At 31.3% G+C, this 23,036-nt stretch overlaps 1 protein-coding gene across 1 annotated transcript; it reads left to right on the forward strand.

Annotated features, from left to right (window-relative positions):
- The first annotated feature begins 2,648 nt into the window (after positions 1 to 2,648).
- Positions 2,649 to 4,779, forward strand: LOC123218345 (tyrosine decarboxylase-like). Its single transcript, XM_044639765.1, has 3 exons — positions 2,649 to 4,273; positions 4,380 to 4,406; positions 4,494 to 4,779. The coding sequence occupies exon 1, from the start codon at positions 2,654 to 2,656 to the stop codon at positions 4,256 to 4,258; it is 1,605 nt and encodes a 534-aa protein (XP_044495700.1). The 5' UTR covers positions 2,649 to 2,653; the 3' UTR covers positions 4,259 to 4,273; positions 4,380 to 4,406; positions 4,494 to 4,779.
- The last annotated feature ends 18,257 nt before the right edge of the window (positions 4,780 to 23,036 follow it).

Raw genomic sequence — 23,036 nt, forward strand, 5'->3', positions numbered from 1 at the left:
TTAGTAATTCGAATTCGTAGCTTGATTTGACTCGAATTAACTCAAATTCATAGTTTGAATTTCTCACTTAGTTTGGCTCAAATTCATAAGTTGAACCAGTAATTTTGAAATTATTTAAGTAAAATAACGTTATTTTGTCGATGAACCCCGAACTTAAACCATGAATCCGAGCTATAAATTCGAATAATCAATTTAAATCATGAATTTAAGCCAAACTGAGCTACAAATCCAAACCATTGATTCGAGCTACAAACTCGAATCAAATTGAGTCAAACAATTTTTTATTCAAATCGAATTTGAGTTTGACTTAATTTTGACTTTACACACTTGAACTGAACTCGAGCCAAAACATTTTCTATTCAAGCTGAACTTGAGCCAACAAGTGTTTGAACACAATTCAGTTTGTATCCACCCCTATCTAGAAACAAAAGTTGCAAAAAATTCATTACTAATAAAGAAATATAAATAAATGGAAACAAGAATCCATGATACAATATGAAATGAATAAATCATGTAAGAGAAGAGACTGTATAAAAAAATGTTAATGACGTGAAATCTTGAATTGGTTGTTTGATTTATATGCCAACTATTGAATCTGTTGCCATTTCAATGTATTTGCATCATACACAACAAAAAATAATTATATTCTCATGAAACCAAACAATATCCACAACACCAATCACTAAAAACAATTAAAGAATGCACTACCACCTTTACAGCAAAAAACCTTCAATACTAAAACTCCAATGTAGAAGCATTAAAGAATGCAAATGATCAGATTTTGGACAAAACTGAAATTGGTCATTTGGATTTTAAATGAAGAAAAAATAATAGAAAAAAGGAGTTTTTATATCAGAAATTTCATCAAAATGGCAACCCGTAAATATGGATGTATGTATGGGTATAAAAGTTATAAGATTGATTGTCTATGTAAAAGCGCTTACAAATAGAGTTATTTAATTTTAAAACCATATAAAATAACATATACAAATCATATAAAGCATTTCAAGATTTGATAATTCATCACGTTTTTCTGGTGCGGTTAGAGCTTGGATACTCTGAATGTATTCATCTAGAGAGTGCAATAAGGTTCACGTGTAAACCTAACATACCTGTAGAATAAAATAGATTAAATTTAGATTATATATAACTGATATGGATGAAAAATGTTTTTCTAGCTGTTTCAACTTTATGCAATTATATACCAAACCCCTAAAAAGCTTTGACAGACATCACACGAAACACATACCAAATTGCCAAATAAACCCATAACATGTCAAGAAACGAAAAATTGAGAGCTTTGTATAAAAAAAAAATACATTTAAAATTTTGAATAAAATAGATTAAATTAGATGATATATATTTGGCTACTTGTATGTAATTATGCAATTTCTCTGCAACCATATTGAAAGCTTTGTCGGATATCACACAAAACACATGCCAAATAAAAATAAAAAATTGAAGTTTTGTATAGAAAAATATAAGATTTTTTAAAATTAATATTAGATTATACATAATTATTTTTTCTACCTCACTTTTAGATAATTATGCCAAACATGCCAAACAAAACACATAGCGAACTCCCAAATAAACCCACATAAAACATGTGCACAAATGAAAAATTTAGGGTTTGTATAGAAAGGCTAACATGCATGACATATAATATCCTAAAATGAACATATATTTTAACAGAAATATTCTCTAAACATGAATTTCAACTGAACTTTGAAATACCGTCGTATGCTTTGCAAACAAATTTTCAACTATTTTAATTGATTTCTCAATTTTATTCGAGTAAAATCTTATGGAAACAACTAACTATCAAAATTTGAATCAACCTAAAAATCAAAGAAGGAGAAAAGAGAGATAGTAAACAAATAATGAGTTTTACATAAGGGTAAATTTACAATAGCATAATTGCTGACTAATATTAATTAAGATTTGAAAAGGTAATTACTTTCGGATGCCAACCTACCTCTTTTGATTATGAAATAAATATCTCTAAGCCCAAATTAATGTTCCCACCTCAGCTTTGGTAAATTACTATTCCCTACTCTAGCTTTGTAAATTATCAATATGTCACATTTTGATAATGTTTGTTCATGAATTATGGCTCGGAATACAACTGCAGATAGGACAAATAAAATTGCCTTTGAATAATTTACTTTACCATTAAAACTACTTTGCATTCTTGTCTCTGTTTTTGTCTTAGACCAAATGTCTTTGGCACCAAAGAGTTTTAAGATTTGGTTTAAGAGGGTTTAACAATCTTTTTTTGTTTCTTTCATTTTTTTTAAATCTCTGATATAACATGTATCATTTGTTAGCTTCCCTAAAGCTAAGGTGGAAAAATGTGATTCCTCAGATTTTAATTTGCTGCCAGGCTGATTGAGCATTTTCGTGTGGCCAGGTCTCATTGATATCGAAATCTTTCTGCATGAACTGGTCCCTTCCCTTCCGACGCCACCACAATATTTGATGGTATATTTTGACCCATATTTCAATGCCAACATCTGCCCTTCAACGCCAATTTGCCTAAACACGTGACAACAGCCACAATTTTAGTGGCACTGAATAAAACATGTGTAAATTTGTTTAATTTTCTTTTTCACGACCGCCCCCTATATATATTCCAAGGTTTCCTTTCCATGAAATGTGCACCTTCTCTACCATCTTTCATCCTATCAGCAAAACAACAAACCCCTCTTTCATTATGGGTAGCTTTCAAAAAGTCGTTGAACTTGAAAATGAGATAGTCTCAGTCACTAACCCCTTGGACTCCGACGAACTCAGGAGGCAAGGCCACATGATTATAGACTTCATTGCTGATTATTACAACAACATTGAGAAATATCCGGTTCGAAGCCAAGTTGAACCGGGTTATCTCAGCAAACGTTTGCCACAATCTGCACCGAATAATCCTGAACCTATCGATAAAATCCTCCAGGATGTCCAGGAACATATTGTCCCCGGAATAACACATTGGCAAAGTCCTAATTTCTTTGCATATTTCCCTTCAAATGCTAGCATTGCTGCGATTCTCGGAGAAATGCTTATCACGGCCTTTAATGTTGTAGGATTCAGCTGGATATCATCACCCGCTGCAACTGAGCTGGAGAGTATTGTTATGGATTGGCTTGGAGAAATGCTGAAGCTTCCAAAGCCTTTCCTTTTCTCTGGTAATGGAGGAGGTGTTTTACAAGGAACTACTTGTGAGGCAATTCTGTGCACTTTAACTGCTAGAAGAGATCAAGTTCTAAGGAAGATTGGAAGAGAAAACATAACGAAGCTTGTTGTTTATGGGTCTGATCAAACTCATAGTGCATTTCAAAAAGCTGCTCAAATAGCTGGAATCAATCCCAAGAATTTCCGGGCTATTAAGACGACCAAATCATCATTATTTGGCCTAACCCCGGAGTCACTACTGTCAACTATTAAGTCAGATGTAGAAGCTGGGCTAACTCCATTTTTCCTTTGTGCCACAGTCGGGACGACATCAACAACAGCAATTGATCCCTTAGGACCCCTCTGCAAAATCGCAAAAAAATATAGCATATGGGTGCATGTTGATGCTGCATATGCTGGAAGTGCCTGTATATGCCCAGAGTTTCGCCATTTCCTCGATGGTATTGAGGATGTAGACTCGTTTAGTATGAATGCACATAAATGGTTCTTCACCACTCTAGATTGTTGCTGTCTATGGGTGAAGGATCCCAGTGCTCTTATAAAGTCGCTTTCAACATATCCTGAGTACTTGAGGAACAAGGCTAGTGACTCGAAGCAAGTAGTTGACTATAAAGATTGGCAAATTACCCTAAGCCGAAGATTTCGTTCCTTGAAACTATGGCTAGTGCTACGAAGCTATGGAGTTACCAACCTGAGGATGTTCCTACGCAGGCACGTGAAGATGGCCAAGACATTTGAAGAGCTTGTTGCTAGTGATAAGAGGTTCGAGATTGTTGTCCCAAGAAATTTCAGTATGGTTTGTTTCAGAGCAGTGCCATGGGTATTAAGCTTAGGTAAAAATAAGTATAGAAATCTGTCAGCCCCAGAGGAGGAGCAAGCGAATGAACTTAACAGAGAGTTGTTGGAGTCGGTAAATGCATCCGGGAAAGTGCACATGACGCATACCATGGTGGCTGGAATTTATATGATAAGATTTGCGGTAGGTGGGACTTTAACAGAGGAAAGACATGTCAGAGGAGCTTGGAAGCTGGTGCAACAACAACTGGAAGCAATACTATGCATATCAGTTTGAATTATTATTGATCTGGTATACATTCTGCTAGTCTCTTACCTTTATCTGCGCTTAAATCATATCAAATACCAACATTATTTCAACATATATAATGGCACTAACTGACATTCATATCTTCTAGGGTTGGAAACGACGCCACTATCATAAGGTTAGTGGAAACACACCCTTGATATTTCTAACATATATATATGTGTGTGTAATTTACAGTACTTAATCATCTATCATTGTTTTGCAGATGAAATAAGCCTTCTAACTTCTTTGTTGTCAAAGATGTTCGGATTGATATAGGTTGTTGTATTTGGTGAAATAAGCTTCCTGACATCTCTTACGTAAAAGATGTTTTGGATTGATAGATTGTTGTAGCTGATCGCATATTTTGAGCTGGAATTGTTGTTACATTTATTTCTATTTGAAATTGGTGTTGACCTCCTAAGACTTTTATGTTGTAATAAATTGTATTATTATTGATACTTTGTTACCATTGATTGAGATGTTAATTGATTGAAGTGTATTTTGTTCGATGTTATGTTTACTTATAATTGGTATCTGTTTGGCCTACTTAGTAAAAACATGAAAATTCATTTTTATTTCACCTTCCCATTTAATTCACATATTTTTTAATCCAAAATGTATTAAATATATATTTTACAAGTTTTTCATATTAAATACATATTAAACAGTCGCTTTATTCATTTTCAGATTTTTTGAATTTTTAAAGAAATTCAAAACAGCGTCCTTTCGATACCCAAGTCTAAAATACGAATTTAATTTTCAATTAAATACCTTAAAAAACCACATTTTTAAAATCTCTAACATCTTCATTCATAACACCAAGTTCAATTTTATAACATTAGTAAAAAAAATTTCACATAATTTTCTTACATCAAATCAATATTTTTTTTTTTTTTAAACTTAACTCTTCATCTTTGTTATTCTCCAAAAAAGTAAACTTTTATTGTCTTTTCTTTTACCTATTTATAGCTTCACTATGTTTACTAATTTGAGACATTATTAATCTTATTGCATATTTATCTAGCGGTACAATGGTTGAATATGATATATTATTTTATATTAATTTTAATAGTTAATTAAACACTTTATATATAAATTATTATAGTGATTTTAACTAAGAGATCCTTGAAAATTGTTAAAATTATTATAGATATTATTGTATTTTTAATAATGTATTAATAACAATGTGTTGTATTGAACCTATATATACACGTTTCGTCTTTTTTTCATATTCACATTTTTTACAAACTTATTTTTCACCATTCATTGTATCATATCCGTATAATTTCGGTATTATTTTTTCCAATTCTCATATTTACTAACTAGACTACTTAGTAGTGATATTGTGAATGTTGAGATGATGTGATCAGATAAGGATTGAAATGATGTGGTGTTTCATTAGTGAAGTTGTGAATGTTGAGACCATAGTGATGCGATTAGTGTTTCAATGAGATGGTGTTTTTCAGTTAAAGTTGAATGTTAGAGGTACGAAGTTCAGATAGTGATGATGTGAATGTTGAGATGATGGTACTACAATGCTATGAATGATCATCAGATCATGGTGATATGGTGTGAATTTTTTTTTTTTTAAGATAATGGTCATTTAGTTTAAATGGGGATATTGACGGACAGAGGTGTGGTTTGGTTTAGGTGAGAATATTGATCAAAGCTAAATTAAATAGGGGATATAAAAACCTTTTGACATTATCAAAACTCACCATTCACTTTTACACAAAAAGAAGTGATTGAATATTCCTCCTCATTTGTTTGTTTTTATTACTTGCCTTAGGTCTTCAATTCATATAAAGAGTTGTCGAAACTTTAAAATTTTGTTTTAGTTTGTTATTTTTAATTTGATTGACACTGGTTGAGATCTGGTAGCTTTTTTTGTACCAACATCCAGGGTGTATTGTATTTGTATTATCAACCAATAGAAGAATCCAAATATTTTCTTTAATTGTTGGTTCTTTTCTTGATTCTACTCATCCATTTGTTTCATGCACCACAAAAACTATGCCAACCCTAAATAGGTGGAATTCAGAAAATGGAATGATATATGTAGTTAGTAGTGTTGAAGTTTCACAACCCAAACAGTTATATGCACATTCCAACTCCTCGAAGTGCAACGACAGCATATAGTTATAACATTAATCTCAAAATAATTCCAAAGCAATGCACTGTATTAATCTTACCAATTATTTATTTATTGGGCTTGTATTTCTTTTTAATCATATGTCATGCTTCTCAAAAATTAATAAACGAGCCAAGAACATCAAAATGGTAGACAGGTCCAATTAATGCATCGATTTTCACTTATCCATCCACCAACTCCATTAACAACTTTCTCTCTCATCCATGCAAATTATATATGAGCAATATCGAGTGGCCAGGTCTCAATTGGGTCCCAAGATTATTTCTTGCAGTGTTTAGTCCTTTTCAATATCAATTATTTTATTTTATATTTATAATCACATAATCCAATAACAACTTTCTCATGGAATGCATGAAACACATAATCCAATAACAATTTTATATTTATTTCTTGCAGTGTTTAGTCCTGAGATCTGTTAAGGCCATATCAATTATATTTGAACAATTAATCTAGTGGTCAGGTCTCAATTGAGTAGCAATCCCGTTTTGAAGATATGGGCCGGATCGGGCGGTCTATGAAAATTTTACGGCTTAACTGCAATCTTATTTTTATTGGTTAAGCCTTGATCAGGCCTACGTATTTAAACAAAATTTTAAATTTTTTAAGTAAAAATTTAAACAAAGATTATTTTTTTTAATTATTAAAACTGAGAATAGTACTATAAATATTTTCTTGATAATTTTTTTATTTGTGACAAAAGAATATCGTAATTATATAATAAAATTATTATAACATAGTATAAATAAATTAATTTATATATTATACAATTATAAATATAAATATAATATATATATCATACCATTTACCTACTTGTCCTCAAAGTTCAAATTTTTTAATTCTTCAAAGATATTTTATGTGATTCGATTTTGTAATTTAAAATCAGTTTTGACCCAATCTTTCATACATATGATCGCGTCCACCATGTTTGGGTTTAAATTGAGTCACTTATCATCTAACATACATCTACCTACGCTAAAAGTGGATTCCGATGCTACAGTTAACACCAGAAGGGTTAGTAGATCTTGGATCATAACAGCAAGCACATGAAAGGTTTATGTCATGTCTTTCCACCATACTAAAACATTCAGTTTCTTAGCATTATATCATTGAACAATTTCTAAAGATAATAGTCAATATTGATATAATTATAAAACCAACTATAATTTGTATTTTGACTCACAGTTTGCTTACCTTTGTGGAAGATATAATTATAAAACCGACTTTTTTTGGCCTGAACTACTGGAACTTAACTCTGGTTCTGAACTTTGCCTAGCCCTTCTGTATTTTTGTTATTAAATGTTATACATTTCCATTAAAAATTCTTGAACATAGTTAATGGAATTAACATTGATAGCATCAAATAAATTTTGTAGTCCTAATGTTTTTAACCTAGGATCCAAGATAGTGGTTACAGAATAAAGTAAAAGAATTTCGCTCTAATATTTTTAAAATTTTTGTTCTATTAGCCTAGATATATTATAGAAAGTATTGTAATACCTATACTTTTTAAAAACATCATTTATTTTTAACATACTATATATTATTGAACAAATAGTTGGATAATACACATTTGAGCAATGGTCCATGGTTGTCTTTAATGACTCTAACATATTCATTAGAGTCATAGCAATCTTCCAATCTTAATCTATAAAAAAAAAAAGGATTTTTTAAATCTTTTGATTGGGTACTGAAAAATCATGTTATAGGAACTTCATACCCTTCGCATGCTTTCAACATAATATATGTTGAATTTCACCTAATTTTAATATTTACTTTTAATTTTTTTTGTTTTAACCCTATTGATTTATATAATTCATTATATATTTGCACTCGTGATAGAGATGATGAAATGTATGCAATGATATATCTAATTGTTTATATATGTTTTTTAGTCATGCTCACACTATCTTGAGCTATTAAATTAATAACATGACATGCACACTTAATATGAAATAATTTTTCTTTAAATAGAGAAAATAAATAACTATACATTAATTGAATAATTCTATCATTATTTTTGGCATTATCAAAAGTAATTGAAAAAAATAGAATGATTAATTTTATATTTCTAAAAAATATTTGCTAAAGCACAATAAATTGTGAAACCATCATGCAAATATTCTAAATTTCTAAATATAATAATTTTTTTGCACAATTATCAATTAGAATTAATGTAATAAGCACTTTTGTATAGGTACCTTAATCTTGATTTGCAGTTATTTATAAATCAAAAGTTATTAAAATAACACCATTAAAATTACTTAATTCTCCAATAACTTTTAATTTCATTAATTCATAATTTCTAAGAATGTCTAACATAAGAGTTGACCTATAAATTCTTTTAAATATTAGATAAACACTATTTTGCAACATCTTTTTTAAAATTTCATCTTTCGCGTAACTAAAAAATTGATTAGAAGCAACAACATACATGGTCATGTATTCTCGCATCTTTATTTGATCATACATGAAAGTTGACATTTCTCCTATGTGTTTAGACCCAATCAGACCTCTTACTAAACTAATGTTGGGAATAACCGATCACGATTTGGTGAAAGCAATTTGTTTTTGCCTTCTGAACTTGTGTGAAATTTTTTTACAATAATATATCGGCAAAGATGCCCCATACAACTCTACTTGCACATGTAAAACATGAACCATAGTGTTTACATACTGCTCAACGAATTATTTTTCCTTTGATTGTTTCCTATGTTTAATCGAAGTGATCTCACACTATTGATATTTGTTTTCTCTTTCTCTCCATCAAACTTGTGCCTATACCACTTTCGTCAATTGGTTTTCCACTTGTTCCATCTTGTGCATTATCAATAATGTAATTAGCACTAACATGATAATATTCAAATTGATTGAATTCATTTGACCTTGAATCCATTTGTTAAATATTTTTAATTAATAAAATTGAAATAAAAACAAAATTATAAATATAGAGAATTATTGTTTGCAAATTCAGATAGTTTCAAAATGAGAATTGATGAGAAAAAATGAAATTAAGAATAATGAAAGATTGAGAGTTTGAGAGTGTGAGTTATGTCAATGAAATTTAGAAAAGGAGGAGGGGGTTTAGGTTGTTTATATAGGAAAAATAAAAAAAATTGACCCATAACCTAGCTTGGAAAGTTCATAGGCTGGGGACACATTATAGTAGTGGGCCAAACAATTTTTTCATACTTCAGGTCAGACCGTGTGTCAACTCAGCTTAATTCACACCTCTAGTCCTACTATTATTTCTGGCAAAAAAATTATTTACAATATATATATATTTTGGTGATATTGTCCAACTCCTTAGCAATAGTTTCTCGTAAATGGTATCCAAAGACAAAATTAGCTAGTATACATCAATAATATGCAGCCATCAATTCTGCGTGACATCTTCATAATGATTTCTATTTTCTTTAACACAACTCAATCTCAACTGTCGTGGATGAGGGACATTGTGTTGCACTTTCATGAAATTCAAAATTGGTTGGGTTGTCCCTTCATGTTGAACTAGATTCAGAGAAAATGATGATGCTCCCTAGGTATGAATTAATTGGTAGTTCCCAAAGAAGTGAGTAAATCCATACTAGTTTTTAGTGTTTGACCTAGGGATGGCTCTATGTTCCTTTGAGCTCCAAGACACAATGTTGTCTCCAAGTGTGATCACATGCCATTATATTGTTAGAGTAGTGTCCTAAACCCAATCATAATTTTTATAATCTTTGAGATTTTATTAATAAATATGATATTTGCATTATCTTTTTTATTTTCAAATTCAAAATAGATAATTATCCTAAAAATAGTTTAATCATGACGAGAATATCAGTGTTCGACACTTAATCGTGAGAACCCTCTGTTCATATGAGATAGTTATTGTTAAACCCATTCGTAACTTTGACATTACTATGACCAAGGGTACAAGTAATAGTGATAGAGTTATTATTGTATTAAACAATCTCATCGAAAGATGATAACAATTCTTATATGTCAAACTTGTTTATTGATAATTTGGTGCAGCAAATAGATACACGTTGTAGACATATTCATCAGACTGACCTGCCAAAGGGATTCTATATGGACGGTTGTTTCAATATCTATAAAAAATATGCTCCTTATAAATGGATGTGCATGTGTTCTTTAGATTTGAGGTTACCAGACCATTTTATACGAGGATCAGTATAGTTTGACACTAGCCTAACGTAGTCTAATTAATGGATTTTCAAAAAGGTGATGATTAGCCATATTGTGGTCTCTATGAAAGCTATGATAGATCAATAAAGGATTCATCATTCCTTCATACGAGAGCTAATATCTTAGTTAAGGTTTACTAACATATGTCAATGATTAATTAAATCTATGACTATAGTATAATTGAGTTGATGTTCGATTCAATATTATTCGATCATTGAGAGAAGTTAATCTATGTAATTTGAGAAGCCTTGAGGGAGACAATTTATATCTCAACCTCGAAGAGATATCGTATAACGAAATAATCAAACTGTATGAGTAACCGTATCATTGATAGGTTAAAAAACACATGTTGACCCTTAACTAATCGGTTAGTCATGATGTCTTGCCAAAAGCCAATCTTGATCTGTGTCTAAATGGATGTCAGGTCAAATGCGTAACACAAATCAAAACACTTCTGACTTAATAGAGAACTTATAGGTCACACACACAAAAAAAGTTGATGAACTCTAAAAGTGTAGGATTGTCTGAGTTAGATCTGGTCTGAATTTCAAATAGAGAATTTAAAGTCTTGAAAAGGTCTGTAGACTCGTAAGTATATTTTATTGTACTTTGGGAGCTTAGTGTAATAATCTTAAGAATTTAGGATGTATGCGAAAAATGGAAAGGTTTGATTTTGTAAATGGATAAATCCAAAGCCACATCACCTAATTTGAAATTCAAACTAGGCTAAAGATATGATTTTATCTTTTCTATGTTATCTTCATTATCTTATGATTTTAGATTGACTGCCAACAATCATAAGGAAATTAATTAGGTGATGTACAGGTGTAGGATGCAAGCTCGAGTGCATGTAAATGCATAATTGGGCATAAACAAAGAAGAAACATGTCGCTCACCTAAGTTGCATGCATTGTTTTGGTGGGAATTATCCCACCCATACAATGTACATCAAGGAAAGTAATGTTTCTTGGGTGTACATGGGGAAATCTGCCTAGGCCATGCACAAGGCATGGGCAGATCTTTCTTTTATGTATATATATGCAAGTATTTTCGCATTCTTAATATACACTATTCAATATACATAACCCTAGCCACATAGTGAGTGTTTTTTTCCATCCCTCTCCTGCAAATACAATTGTCCTTGAGTTCTATCAAGCCGTGAGCATAGTCAAACCTCCATAGTGAGTGTTTTGTGTGGATACCAAGATGCATACTTACGCTTGGTTTTGAAAGCACGACTTCACAACTTCTCGCAATCAAATAAAGATGAATGAATTAGCTAATGTAGGTATATCAAATAAACACCCTAAGTGTGTTTTTTACGCATGATTGTGAATTAATTTTCTATGAGGATTGTCCAAATGGAGTTTTGTAGTATGGTTGCTTGATTTATATAAAATTTAATTATTTTTCTGTTGCCCAAATGTCAAAAAATCTCTACAATGGTATCAGAGCCACCTTTAAAGGATTAATTCACAAGATACACTTGTGAATTATTTTTAATTCGATTGCATATTTTTAATTTCTTGTTGATGTTGAATGTTATTTAATTTGTAATTAGATGTTGAAATTGTTGTAGTAATTTTAATTGATGCTATGAAATGTAAATTGTTTTTAATTTTGTTGATGTTTAGTTTCTTGATTTGTGTTGATTAATTGCAGTATTATGAGTGTTTAATTCTGGTTGAATCATTCTTATTGTTTGTTTATGCGCATAATAGGTTTTGTTGAAACAGGATTGACTTTCATGTTTTTTTTCCTATTTCGAAATTGTTGCCAGATTTTAGGAAATATTCCAGAATTTTGTTTCATGACAAAATTTTGGAATATACATTGTGTACAAGAGTGCATGAAAACACACACCCTACACTGTGTAATTCCTAGGCAATGCCTGGGAAATTTTCCCTTGAAACATTGTACACCCGTGTGGCAAAAAGCAAATAGGCGTACATTGGTTGGAAAAATCAATGTACACCTAGGTCATGCTTTTGGACCGAGTGTACATTGGTGAAAAAAAAAAAAAAACCATTTACGCTTGGAAAATGAACATGGACGCCAATATACACCCATACTTAGTTTTTCTTATGGGTGTACATCCCTTGAGCGCACATGCATGAATTTTGAGGTTGTATATACTTGTACAAATTGAATACATGCATGTACATACATTCAAAATTTTGTTTGACTAATTTTGATCAAACTGTACTTGATTGCAATTGTTGCAATACTTAGGCGTATACTATAATTTTGCAAAAATTGAGGGACTAAATAAATTTAACAAATTTGTAAATAATAATTAAATTTAATTTAATTATTATATGCATGTTTGGGTTGATATGCATGGTGCCCAATTTATAACTTACGAACCAATAATGTATGCTTTTTATTTTAGGTTCGTAACTTCTATAAAATAATACTTACGTATTTTGACTTCTCTCAATATCTGATGTGTTTTTCTTATAACCTAACTCCTCTTGAATGCAATTCAAAGTTTCTATTATAAAAATGTAAAATTAGAATAGGATTTGATTTCTCCTGATAAGAAAAAATGTAACTAGGAAATGAAATAATATATTCATGAAATTCAAAGGCAAAAGATTATTGAAGACCTAAATAGCAGAACCTACGTTGACTAGTTAATCCCTCCTGGATCAAAGAAATTGACATTAGTTAAAATTGCATATCGACACATTTAATTTACATTGTAGTATACATGTTAGATTTTAATATTCAAATTATCACCTCACATACTAAATAACTAAATTAGTGAGATCGTAATAAATCCCTTAAAAATATTAAGTTGAAAATAACCAATGTCTTCTAATATGATGCCTCAAGATAAGTTCATGTTCATTTGAAACTTGTTCACCAAAGTAAATGATATACTTCTATAAGGTGGAAGACCAAGTGGTTATTCATATTAAGTTCAACTTAACTAGTACACTTCTTCGTCTAAATGAAAGTGAAAGTGTATAATTAAAGACAGAGTTAGGGATATGCAATTGTCATTACATAAATGATATGTAGTATCCACCCTATTATAATCAAGAATCACAATTGATAGCACATGACTGATTCATCCATAACTATTGAATTAGAGATCATGAATTTTGTTATTGGTTTGATTGACCTATCTATTGATTAATCGAACTTGTTCACCAATCAGAAGGGGAAAATTAATGCAATAAGATCTTGACCTATTAGGAAATTCACCAAGATTTTCTAAGTCCAATAGAGAGAGTTGTTGACTTGAATAACATAGTGAGAAGATTTATTTAACAAAACCTATATTGAATAAATAATTAATTGAAATTGAAATTACTAATTTTTACTTTTTTGCATGTGTAGATCAAAAACCCACCGTGTAAAACAATAATATGAATCTATGATCAATTTTGGAAAAAAGGAACATGCTTGAAGGTAGTAACTTTAATCATTGGTACCGAAGCCTTTAGATAATACTATGCTAAAAGAATGAATTGTACATTCTTGAAGGAGCAATGCCTTTTGAGCCTAGTCTTGATGTCACCCAAGAGCAAATGTATACTTATAATAAGTATTTGGATGACTCCAAGGACATCCAACGTTTAATGCTAGCAGTTATAACACCTGAGCTATAGAAGCAACATGAAGATATAAATGTTCTCTTTTTCACCTTCGTGACATGTTCATAACTCGTACGAGGTATGAGATTTACCAAGTGTCGAAGGCACTCTGTAGGTGTACCTAACGTTCCTAGCAATTTAATTAATGTGTCCGCTTTGGACAAACTTGGATAATGTTTCTCAATTGCTAGTAGTGTTATAACTTTTAATTTGAAAATTATTCATTATTAAACTACTAGCTTATTCAATGGTCTTATATTCTTGATTTGCATGATAAAATACTTAATATCAAAAATAAAAGAATTTAATGTCTTGACCTAAACACCACATATATGTGACATGGCAGGCTCGATCATATAGGATCAAAATGTATTTTGAAGCTCCATGTTGCATCTCACTTGCAAGTGCACGAATCAACAAGTAAGATCCTTATTAGATAAGAACACCGAGTAAATTAATGTTGTAATAGGAAAAAAAAAAAAAAGGATTACTAATTTTCATATTTTTGAACTTGAAGTTTTGCATTCTCTCTCCTATTTTCCCCTTTTTTTTTCCTACAAAACAAAAACTAAAGAAATAATAGTATATTTTATATAACTTAATAATATTTATTTATAATCCTAATTAATTTATACTTAAATACAGAAAATGACAACTTTAGACATGGGAAATAGACTTAATTCCTATGTGCAGCCAAAGTCCCTTTAAAACACAAGTAATTCAAATAGCCAGTAAAATCTAATTTGAAAAGTAATTTCTCAAAAAGATCGAATTCTCTCGTATAAGATCTTAGCTTGGTTGTCAGCTTAACTAACTCAATCAATCTTGAGAAACTTTCGTACACAACCTTCATATGTAAGCCTATTGCACTTCAAATCAAACATATACACACCTAATCTCCTATCACGACCCCCACGTGCTATTGTTACTCAAACCCCATAAGCAAGATCGTATTTCCAATCTCTACTAATGTATCACATCTAAGTCTAAGGAAAAGATAATAATGCCCTTACAATGTACATAAGGGTATTAAAACTAGTTATTTCTCACATAATCAACGAGATTTTTCATATACATGTTCATGGTAAAGGGCATCCAACTATCGTTTAGTTAACCATTTCATAGTTATGTGTACATGAAATGGGAGGGATTGTGATCAGATTCCTTATGCGACCAAGGTATACAAGTTGGGTTAGTCTTAATCTGACCAACATTGTGCTATGTGCACCAATACAGTAGTAGACTTCTAGGATTCCATTCATATATGACTTTATAGAGCATTCAAGATGCTCATCAAGATCAGAAGTTTTGCACTTGATCAATATCATGAGCTTAAGACTAGCCATCCAGTATGACAATAATTATGGAGTAAAGGCATATGAAATGTCGTAGCATAGTCGGATGGGCATCTGGGATGTCAAAAAACATCCAAGAGTAGACCGCATATTTATATATGAGTCTAATTTTATTTCAAAGTTTCAATGGATTTACATTGTTATTAAGGTGCTCTGATAAGCCACCTACTTATTAAGTGTTGTAACACTCACTTGTTCCTTTATGTTGTTTTGCAGGTAAGTGAAATCACTAGCGGGGCATGCGAAGAGCCAACGGTCAACTTGAGGAGAGTGCTTGCATGCAGAGAGGGCTAGTAGTTGATTTACAGTTTATGTTTTGTTTTTGATTTTATTACTCAAGAGTGTTGTTTTGTATTTTTGCACATTTTTTAGATTTTAGTGCCCATTTACGGAGCGTTGTTAAATCTTCCTATAAGGGATATCTGCCAGACTTTATAATTATTGTTGGAGGAATTGTTCTACATCATAAACCTATTTCAAGAGATCAAGATCTCTTTTCTAATTCATCTACATCTACTACAAGCTTTATAATTTACAACCTTGAGGTGTCAATAAATGTCATCACAGTAAGAAGACTAAAATTTTGGACTGCAAGCAATCATATGCAGATGTTTTAGCAAATTCAACTAGAGCAAAAGCAGTAAGCAATTCTTTGGTTTTGAATTCCATTGCAACCTGCAAATTTCAAGTTATGAATAGTGATCTAAAATTACAAATTTTTAAGTCTTAGTCGTTATATACATTTAGTATCTAATTTATAACAAGAATGGATGAGTTGGTTTATTTATGCTCTTGCATATGTATAAACATCATTGAAAGCATATTTCATGGCTATATAATATTTACTAAAAGCTTGATTTAAAAATCGTTTCTAAAACATGGCATTTATAACTTATAGTATAAGTGGAACATGACAGATAATTGTAATACCCCTGTGTGAATGTAAAGGGTATTTCCATCATTTTTTTATTATTTAATGCTATGTGTAATTATTCAAACCTTGATTTAATTTGTGCATGTGCTCATATTTAGAGATTGTGTATTTCGTACACACATATATTTATAAATATATAAATATCATTTATTACTTGGAAATTAAAGGGGCAATTAAATATAGTTATGTACAAACATCCTTACATACATGTATATAAGGTTATGTTTTTATTATTTTGGCATTTAAAAATCATGATCCCGTAAACCTTGTATGGGATGATCATGAATTCACAAAATCTGTGCCAACTTGCCATGAGTGGGAAAGTTGCCATAGAAAATCTATCTTCAATGTATATACTTATAAACCAATCACATTGGCAACAGAGAGCTTTCTAATTTTAATTACACAGTATCTATTCACAAAAGAGAGGGGAGGGCCAAGACTCACGTGTGCTGTCTGGGGAAGGAAATCGCCGAGCAAAAACCTTGCCAGGCAAAGACTGTAGTCACTAAAAGAGAGGTTGGCTATCAACCATTACTTTCCTGCACTTAAGTTTTGTGATTTAAACTTCTATTTTACTGTGTATATATATTACATTTTGTTGGAAATATATATTGAACTTACAAATGTGAAGAATACACAAAATAAATTGGCTTTTGTTAAAGTTCAATTCATACACTTATATACTACTCACTTATATTGCATTTATTAGATTTAATACTTTAGTCTCTAACATATTTGTTGGATCATCACGTGGGTTCTAGCTTTTCATATATATCCTATGATATAATGAAAATGCATGTTGTAATCTAGGTAGCACGGAAACGGAAACGTGGAAACGTGGAAACGTGGAAACGGAAACGTGAAAACGTATTTCCTTAAAAAAGTAGGAAACGGAAACGTGGGGAAACGTGTAAATATAAAAAATATAGGGTTTTTTTATAAATATGAAATTTTTATAAAAAATACAATAACCTATATTTTAATTAAAAAAATACAACAATTGATTTTTTTCAACCAATTTAAAATAACATATAACAAAATAATTTTGTACCAAAAATAAATTACGAATTCAAGTTCTTGAAACATGTATGTATAAATTAAATCAACACTTATATATTCATCTTTTAAAATGGAAAATAAACATGTATATAAATCAATATATTTTATCACAATGTAAATAAATCAACCTACAAACTCAATATTATTTCATCAAAATAATAATTTCCAAGGGTCAATATCAAAGTCATCAAATAAAATATAATAAAAAATTTAAAAAATAGTAAAATATTTATTGTATTTTCTCTATTTGATCATTCTCCTTATCCATTATGTCATTTGCATCTTCATCGAAAAAAACAGACTCCAATTCTGGTTCATCTAATGACAGGTTGGCTAATTGAAGAACTCCCACATCTTCCATACTCCTAAAGTCATCTCCACCAACATCCCACATCTTCTCCTTACCATCATAATACTTAGAGTTAACCCTTGACAATAAACGAAGATTGTTATGAACAAAAACCAAATCTTCTGCACGTTTTGGAATTAATTTATTCCTTCTAATGGAATGAATGAAAGAATAAGTACTCCAATTTCTTTCACAACAAGAGGAGGAACTAGGTTGTCCAAGTACTCTGAATGCTAACTTTTGAAGCAATGGAGCATTTGAACCAAAACATGCCCACCACTTCATCGGTTCTGTATTAAATCTAGCACCAATTGAATCAGGATCTTCAAACGGTCCACTTTTGAGAGAGAAGTTAGCATACTCATCCAATGCTTTAAAACGCTCATCTTCAGAAAAGATCCTTCTAAAACATTTGTTCCTCTCAATAGATACTTCCCCATCCATATGAGGAGGCACTCTACCTTCACCTCCTTCAAGTCATTGTTCACTATAAAACCTTCACAAATAATAAATATATCAAATAGTTAACAAATTAATACCCAATTTAATAAATAAATATATCAAATAAGTATGAAAGAAATATATAATTCAATTAAATATTTACCTTGGATTCAATGAATGAGCTAGACAATGGAATGGAGTATTACTTTTTGCCCAACGATCATAAAGAATACTATAGATCACTGAATAGAAAGGAGAATCTTGGGTAGAAAACTTTCCTTCATGTTCATAAATAACTGATTTAACTTTTTCAATCATAGAATCCCAATTCTCATAAATCAAATGAAGACATGACTTATTTGTATCACACATTCGAATCATATCATAAATCGGTGCAGTAAAAGCAAGAATGTAATTGACCTTCGCCCACCAATTCTCATCCAACACCTTATCACGAACAAATCTTGCTTTGCCTTGATCATCTTCTCTATATTGTCCCCATTGTTCACTTACAATCATTGATTCTAGAGCACCCTTAATTAATTTAAATCTTTTGAGCATAACAACAACAGAAGCAAAACGAGTGTCTGCAATTGAAAGTAATTTCAAAGGACTAAATCGATTAAACATAGCCAATCGCATTGAATGGTTCATTATGAAGTTTTTAATTACCAGAACATCACCATAAACATCAGTTATCCAATGACATTCATCATATGTCTCTTGATTAGATTCCACATTTTTAGCTGCACATATATTTTTCAAAGCTAGATTCAAAGTATGCACAACACATGGAGTCCAATAAATATGTGGAAACATACCTTCAATGATTTCCCCAACACCTTTACAATTTTTAGCATTATCAGTTATTACTTGAACTACTTTTTGATGACCAACTTCATCAATTATCTCCTTCAATAAATTAGCAATGAAATATTTATCTTTAACTTCACCTGCACAATAAACAACTTTAATAAACATCGGGCCTGATTCACAAACTACCATGAAGTTAATTAAAGGTCTCCTTTGTGGGTCACTCCATCCATCACTAACAATACTAACCCCTTTTTCCATCCAAGTGCTTTTAATAGGTTCCAATAACCTTTCCACATTTGTTTTCTCTTGCTGTAGTAGTGTAGTTCTTAATTTATTGTACCCAGGAGGCACATAACCACTCAATGAATGATTAGCTGCAAATGAAAAGGCACTAATATAGTTTGGATTCCTAGCAAAATTAAAAGGGAGACCACCAGTGTAAAACATTTTAGCAATTTTCTCATCTAATTGAGCTCTAGTTTGTATGTCAAAAGATTTAGCAATAGGAGAATCATCAACTTTTCTCTTCTTTAAAAAAAGATTTGACCCACTCGGTAACGGTAAGGATAAAGACAATGATTGATTTACATTAGTAGTACTACTAGGCAATGACACTTCCTTAGGTTGAGAATTATAAACCTTATTGGTAGCTTCATCATCTAATTTTCTCATTTCTACTAAATCTTCAAATTTCACTTTAGAACAAGCACCGATTCCTTTCCCCGTAATTTTTAATAGGTGAGCTTTAACTCTAGTATAAGTCTCTTGTCTTTCTTTCTGACAAAAATTACAAACCCATTTGCATGTACCCCCTGATTCTCCAAGTTTCTCAATTTCTGTGACATATTTCCACAATGGATTTTGGTCTTCATCATTATTCTTTTTTGCAGAGCCCACACTACTACTACTACTTTTAGAATTTGAATTTTCCTTACCAGTAGCAGAATCCATTAATGATTAACTCAAATTCAGTATCACCAACAATTTGCTAGAATTTATCAAAAAAATCAACCAAATCACATAAATCACCGACTATTCTTCTTGGCAACTTACTATACAACTGAAATAAAAGCACAAATTAGAAACATAAATAAATCAATTTAATTATAGGAAAACTTTTATCTATAAATAATATTCAAATTAAACAAAAATAATTAAATTACAAACTATAAAATTATTCGATTAAATTATATAAAATCAAATATTCAATAATTATTAATAAAATAAATTATGAATTATAATTACAAATTATATTCATGATATATATATATATATATTGCAAAAATTAATCAAATTGCATTGATATATATATATATATATATATATATATATATATATATATATATATATATATATATATATATATATATATATTAGGGGGAATAGAGCAAATAATTTAATGTTTTAAAATATATTTTATAATAAATTAGAATTCCAAGGTTGAGGTTGACACATCTGGAAGAAAGCATGCATTGACGGCAAAGGCTAATGGATTCTAATTTACTTTGAGCAAAAGGCAGGCTAGTATATATAATAATTTAATATATGTTTTATTAGATTAATAAAAAAAAGTGCTGGGAAACAAACAAATCTTGGAAAGCTAACAAAATCTGGAAGACGCAGCAGAATAGAAGGGCAAAAAAACTCTTACTTTTTTCACAGAGATTTGTTTCTTCCAGCCAGTGTTTCAGAGAAGAAGAAGACGCCTGGACAGCAAAGAAGAGAAGAAGACCCCCAGGAGAAGAAGAAGACGTCCAGTAGATTGACGGCAAAGGAGATTGACAGCAAAGAAGAGAAGACGCCCAGAATTTTTGTTATTTATTTTGAAAATCTTTTTAGAATCCATTTAGGATGCACTTTCAGAATCCTGGTATGTATAGGAAACTCTTTAGGTTAAGAAACGCGTTTCCCTTTTATTTGAAATTACCAAAACGACCCCGAAATGTTTCGTACCAGTTTCGGGCCGTTTCAGAAACTGAAACATTTCAGATTCGTTGAAACGCATACTGCTGTGCGTTTCCGTGCTTCTTAGGTTGTAATGAAGATGATCAGTGGATTCTGTTTTTTATGGAAGATGGGTGTTTTGCGGTTGCTCTTGACTAGGGAACTGTTAGCGTCGTCAAGGGCCGATCTTGCTGAGAACTAAGTTAGACGTACAACACGTCAGGCGAATTTTCATTGCCAGCTTGCAGCACACACTTCAGACGTGTAGCACATTTGGCAATGTTCTCACTATCAACATGCTATGAGCACGTCCTACATGCAATAAGGATGTCGTAGGAGTATCATGCATGCCAGGTAGAGCAAAACTTCTGGTGGCATTCATTTTTGTTTTGGTGAAAAGCTGCAGGCAAAATATATGTACTTTTGCGTTGTTGTGGCATGTATGCATCCATACACGTTATGGTGCACCTGTGCCATATGAAACTTCAATAACCAATAAATTGCCCAGACCTTGTATGTCATGGAAAATGTGAAGAATTAGGGTAGCTCCTACGTAATATTCACTTAATTTTTGCATGTGATAGAAACACCTTGTGTTGTCTCTTGGATGAATGGTTAGTCTAAATCTGGTTACACAATTATCAAGATTATTAGGTTTGGGTCCACCATGACGGGTTGACCTAACCCGGTTTACTTAAAAGGGCAGTTGGAGTGGTGGTAGTTAGACTCTTATTTATATGTCCAAACTACCTCCCCCTCCAAAAAGAATGCAATTTTCACAAAAGAATAAAAATTCTTCTTCTCCCTTGGCACAAAAAACACACAAAAACAAATGTCTCCCAAAATTAGTGCAGTACTCGGGCAAACATGGTCGTGGAAATTACTAATGTTAGACACATTGTGCAGTATTCAAATCAATAATGCGAATAGATTTAGAATCCAATTATGCATTTATGTTTACAAAATTTCACATAATGTTAATTTTTGACATGTTTAATTGTTTTTAACATTGGTATCAGAGCATAGGGTGTAAATATGTCATGCTTTCTATGAATTAAATTACATATTCTATGAATAATATAATCTAAATTTTCTTGTTTATGATCAAAATTGTTGTTAAAATTCGTTTTCGGCACGAATTAAATTCGACCAAAATTGTATGAAATTGGAGGTTAAAAACATGTTGGAATGATTACTAGACTTATTTTACATATCTTAAACTGAAAAATCACATCGAATCTAGTCTAAATCAATATATTCAAAGCCAAAAAGTTGTAACCCATACAGCACCGTTAAGGTCATCGTTTTGCTAGATTTTTGTGATTTTTTCATCAAACATTGATGTGAGAATGATCGTCAACATAATAGCTTCAAAAATCCCATGATATCATCATCGATAGTTGGCCAAAAACTACAAATTGGATGACAAAACTTTTAGGGTTCATCGCTACAATTTGGGTCATAATAAGGTTGAAAAAACCTGATTGTCTGACTTGTTTAGTCAACGGGTTACCTAAACCCATTGGTCAACACGTCAACCTATGATCAACCAAGTTGACCTCAAATCGATCAATGCCCACTCGGGTCAATTGACCACTCAATGATCAAAGCTTGACTATCAACAACCTGTCAATGGAGGTTAACAATCAATCTATAGTCACCTAACACGTATAAGCGCGTGGCAGCATATGAGAGACATCTCTCGACATGTTATGGTGCATGTGGCTTACTCCTGATGCTTGATTGCACATGCATTCACTGTTTCAGTAGATAGAAGCATGTGCAACGTCACCTCGATGCGTGAAGGCACGTAGGACCATATTTTGGTGCATGTGCAACTCTTTCCAACATGTTTGGGCAAGTGAAACCCTTTTTTGGCATGTGACAACTGTGTGATATTTGAATCTATGCGTGGAAAGT

This window comes from Mangifera indica, chromosome 6 (assembly GCF_011075055.1).
Source record: "Mangifera indica cultivar Alphonso chromosome 6, CATAS_Mindica_2.1, whole genome shotgun sequence".
NCBI lineage: Eukaryota > Viridiplantae > Streptophyta > Magnoliopsida > Sapindales > Anacardiaceae > Mangifera > Mangifera indica.